Genomic DNA, 5,820 nt, shown 5'->3' with positions numbered 1-5,820 from the left:
TCACTCTATCACGTAACAACGTCTACACTCACTCTATCACGTAACAATGTCTACACTCTAACACGTAACAATGTCTACACTCACTCTATCACGTAACAATGTCTACACTCACTCTATCACGTAACAATGCCTACACTCTATCACGTAACAATGTCTACACTCTATCACGTAACAATGTCTACAATCTATCACGTAACAATGTCTACACTAACTCTATCACGTAACAATGTCTACACCCACTCTATCACGTAACAATGTCTACACTCACTCTATCACGTGACAATGTCTACACTCACTCTATCACGTAACAATGTCTACACTCACTCTATCACGTAACAATGTCTACACTCACTCTACCACGTAACAATGTCTACACTCACTCTATCACGTAACAATGTCTACACTTTACCACGTAACAATGTCTACACTCACTCTATCACGTAACAATGTCTACACTCTATCATGTAACAATGTCTACACTCACTCTATCACGTAACAATGTCTACACTCTATCACGTAACAATGTCTACACTCACTCTATCACGTAACAATGTCTACACTCTATCACGTAACAATGTCTACACTCTATCACGTAACAATGTCTACACTCTATCACGTGACAATGTCTACACTCACTCTATCACGTAACAATGTCTACACTCACTCTATCACGTAACAATGTCTACACTCTATCACGTAACAATGTCTACACTCACTCTATCACGTAACAATGTCTACACTCCCTCTATCACGTAACAATGTCTACACTCCTCTATCACGTAACAATGTCTACACTCACTCGTATCACGTAACAATGTCTACACTCCTCTATCATCGTGACAATTGTCTACACTCATTATCACGTAACAATGTTCTACACTCTATCACCGTAACAATGTCTTACAACTCACTCTATCACGTAACAATGTCTACACTCTATCACGTGAACAATGTCTACACTCTATCACGTAACAATGTCTACACTCACCTCTATCACGTAACAATGTCTACACTCACTTATCACGTTTAACAATGTCTACACTCCCTCTATTCAACGTAACCAATGTCTACAGCTCACGTCTATCACGTAACAATGTCTACACTCACTCTATCAAGTGAACAATGTCTACACTCCTCTATCAAAGGTCTACAATCTATTCAAGTAACAATGTCTACACCTATCACGTAACAATTGTCTACCACTCCATCTATCAACGTAACAATGGTTTCTACACTACTCTATCACGTTTAACAATGTCTACTCACTCTATCACGTGACAATGTCTACACTCTATCACGTAACAATGTCTACACTCTATCACGTAACAATGTCTACACTCACTCTATCACGTAACAATGTCTACACTCACTCTATCACGTAACAATGTCTACACTCTATCACGTAACAATGTCTACACTCACTCTATCACGTAACAATGTCTACACTCACTCTATCACGTAACAATGTCTACACTCTATCACGTAACAATGTCTACACTCTATCACGTAACAATGTCTACACTCACTCTATCACGTAACAATGTCTACACTCTATCACGTAACAATGTCTACACTCTATCACGTAACAATGTCTACACTCACTCTATCACGTAACAATGTCTACACTCTATCACGTAACAATGTCTACACTCACTCTATCACGTAACAATGTCTACACTCACTCTATCACGTAACAATGTCTACACTCACTCTATCACGTAACAATGTCTACACTCTATCACGTAACAATGTCTACACTCTATCACGTAACAATGTCTACACTCACTCTATCACGTAACAATGTCTACACTCACTCTATCACGTAACAATGTCTACACTCACTCTATCCCCGTAACAATTACCTACAACTCACTCTATCACGTACGCTAACCAACATGTCTACCTCCACCTCTACATCGTACAATGTCTACACTCTATCACTCTAACAAGTACCACTATCCTACATGTCTACACCTCACACGTACATGTCTCACTCTATCACGTAACAATGTCTACACTCTATCACGTACAATGTCTACACTACTCCTACACGTAACAATGTCTACCACTCTATCACGTAACAATGTCTACACTCACTCTATCAGTACATGTCACACTACACACGTAACATGTCTACACTCCACTCTATTCACGTACACAATGTCTACACTCACTCTATCACGTAACAATGTCTACACTCACTCTATCACGTAACAATGTCTACACTCACGCTATCCACGTAATCTACATTCTACCACTCTATCACGTACAATGTCTACACTCTATCACGTAACATGTCTACACTCACTCTATCACGTAACAATGTCTACACTCACTCTATCACGTGACAATGTCTACACTCTATCACGTGACAATGTCTACACTCACTCTATCACGTAACAATGTCTACACTCTATCACGTAACAATGTCTACACTCACTCTATCACGTAACAATGTCTACACTCTATCACGTAACAATGTCTACACTCACTCTATCACGTAACAATGTCTACACTCACTCTACCACGTAACAATGTCTACACTCACTCTATCACGTGACAATGTCTACACTCACTCTATCACGTAACAATGTCTACACTCACTCTATCACGTAACAATGTCTACACTCACTCTAACACGTAACAATGTCTACACTCACTCTATCACGTAACAATGTCTACACTCTATCACGTAACAATGTCTACACTCACTCTATCACGTAACAATGTCTACACTCTATCACGTAACAATGTCTACACTCACTCTATCACGTAACAATGTCTACACTCTATCACGTAACAATGTCTACACTCTATCACGTAACAATGTCTACACTCACTCTATCACGTAACAATGTCTACACTCACTCTATCACGTAACAATGTCTACACTCTATCACGTGACAATGTCTACACTCTATCACATGACAATGTCTACACTCACTCTATCACGTAACAATGTCTACACTCTATCACGTAACAATGTCTACACTCACTCTATCACGTAACAATGTCTACACTCACTCTATCACGTAACAATGACTACACTCTATCACGTAACAATGTCTACACTCACTCTATCACGTAACAATGTCTACACTCTATCACGTGACAATGTCTACACTCTATCACATGACAATGTCTACACTCACTCTATCACGTAACAATGTCTACACTCTATCACGTAACAATGTCTACACTCACTCTATCACCTAACAATGTCTACACTCACTCTATCACGTAACAATATCTACACTCACTCTATCACGTAACAATGTCTACACTCTATCACGTGACAATGTCTACACTCTATCACGTAACAATGTCTACACTCACTCTAACACGTAACAATGTCTACACTCACTCTATCACGTGACAATGTCTACACTCTATCACGTAACAATGTCAACACTCTATCACGTAACAATGTCTACACTCTATCACGTGACAATGTCTACACTCACTCTATCACGTAACAATGTCTACACTCACTCTATCACGTAACAATGTCTACACTCTATCACGTAACAATGTCTACACTCTATCACGTGACAATGTCTACACTCACTCTTTCGGGTGACAATGTCTTCGTCTATTTCATCAGATACGATATTTCTCGCCACATACTTATTTTCAATGATGTTTTGAACATAGATTAAAGTCCAATTCAGCAGAAATGCCCTATATGCATCGCGTAGCATTCAATAAGAACTTCATTTGATGTATGCGATTAATGTCGGTGTTAATGGCGCATTGACGCAGCATTGGGCCCAATATCTGATATCTCAATTTACCATATTCATTGGCAGAGAACTTTCTGTCGATACTTTCAGCTAATCACAGTGTTTGATCCTTTTTAAAATGGGTGCATTCAGGCCCTGGAAACCAAGCGGATGTAAGTTCCTTCAATAGTGCAGATACCGGCGATATCAGCAATCTAATTAGAAACTTTGAGTTCTTGTATATGAGGCTGTTAAAAGACAATACCTGTCTAAACTTTGCCAATATTTCTCGCTGTGAGAGCGTGAAGGCGATGACACTAAACGCTAGATATACACAATTACAGAAAATAATTATATAGCCGCATTGCTCACTGTATGTGTCAGAAGTAACAATATACAAATATTTTTTTATTTCTGAACATTTGTTAAAGATCAATATGCATTTTATTGACCAATTAAATGACTTACCTTACTTTCAATCCAATGTAGGGAGAAATGAACAAACATCTCGAATTTTGCTTAAATATAAACAAAACGTAAACTCTTTTTTTTTCGTGTCCTTCTTTTATTTCCAACTTTATCGGTATAAGATGATCAATTAGTATCGTATTTACATTCGAACTCCTTCAAGTCACTACAGCTGTGTTACAACACTATTAAACTTTGGTAGTCATGCTGATTTTATCGTCCATGATTATGGATGGAGGGGGGATGTTTTTAGAACAGCGAGTATACGCCCTTGGACTCCCCTGCCCGCACGTGTTACTGCAGCATATCTTACGGAGCGTCGCTTTGAACTCCGCGCTCATGCTACAGTAAAGAAGAAAGTTAAGAGGATAAGAAAATATAATCACCAGATTGGCTATGATCTCCACGTATTTTAGTGTCTTTGGCTCGATGATATCATACCCAAACATGAAGGGAAACGCATAAAGCAGTTGAATTATCCCCGCCGGAAACTCCACCAGCAGTGTAATCATCGCCATACTGATTATCATTACAGTCACTCGAATGTTCTCCTTCACTGTCGCCTGGTTGCTTTCTGCATTTGTGTGTAGTTGTAGTCGTTTGTTTGTCACCGTTTGAAGGCCATGTAAAATTTTACAATTGAGAATAATTAGCGATACACAAGGCACAAATTGGATGAAGATAATCCGTATCCCTAAATAGGAGGAGAAGTAAATTGGTATATCTACCCACGAGTAGTAATCACGCCTGCAGTATTCCACTGTCGTGTTGGACCATGGGTCAAAGTACACGTTATTGCGGTACTCAAACACAAAGAAACGACAAATATGTACGACTACTGCCATTAGATATATAAGGACGATACAGATGACGGTGTAACGTAGGGTACACCAACCTCGTGCCTTGAAGGGTAGACACACATAAAAGTATCTCTGTAGGGTGAGATAGACGGTCAGCCAGATGGACGCTGTGTGTGAGATCGTTGGTAGGTAGAGCCCTATCCAATCCATTGCTTGACACCAGCCAAACTGTAACTCATAGTTACCAAGTCCATAGGAGTAGAAATAGAAGGGGGCTGGTAGAACCAGTGTAAGGGTATCAGATACCGCGATCCCTACTAGTCCAGCCTGGCTGGCCCCATAAGTCTGTTGTCGACGAAGGACGGCGATAACGACGGCGTTCGTTAGAAAGACAACAATGGCGAGGGCTGGGACGACGTAACCGTTGATGATAATAAGGTAGGTGTTATCGTCAGTCATCGTTGTTACATTCGAAGAATCTTCGCTGTTGTTTATCTGTGATAGAAATTCATAGGACGAATTTACAGCCATCTGTAATAAATTATTGTTTTATCTTCATATTCGATTATGTTGTTGTTTTTCTTTTCGGTTTTAAAGAACAGTTCAGTTAAATTCAAAATCCGTACTGGCATGAGTAATTCCAATATCACATGTTTTGTCCTTAGTTCCTTGGCGTTGATTTGTTTGGAAACGAAATATCAACCAACATTCAACGATGCAAGCACATTGAGCACTATGTAATTAGTCCGTGTTAATAGCACCAGTTGATCACAAAGTTTAACAAATTATGTGTAATACAAGGAATTGTCACTTAAATCTGCCCGTCCATA

The 5,820-nt window shown here is 39.4% G+C and overlaps 1 protein-coding gene across 1 annotated transcript; it reads right to left on the bottom strand.

Moving 5' to 3' along the window:
• Positions 1-4,378: 4,378 nt before the first annotated feature.
• LOC117322806 (sex peptide receptor-like) lies at positions 4,379-5,449 on the bottom strand. Its single transcript, XM_033877750.1, has one exon. It carries the CDS (start codon positions 5,447-5,449, stop codon positions 4,379-4,381), a length of 1,071 nt encoding a protein of 356 aa, XP_033733641.1.
• Positions 5,450-5,820: the final 371 nt, after the last annotated feature.

Source organism: Pecten maximus, chromosome 3 (genome assembly GCF_902652985.1).
Source record: "Pecten maximus chromosome 3, xPecMax1.1, whole genome shotgun sequence".
NCBI lineage: Eukaryota > Metazoa > Mollusca > Bivalvia > Pectinida > Pectinidae > Pecten > Pecten maximus.
This window is presented reverse-complemented; position numbering and strand designations above follow the sequence as displayed.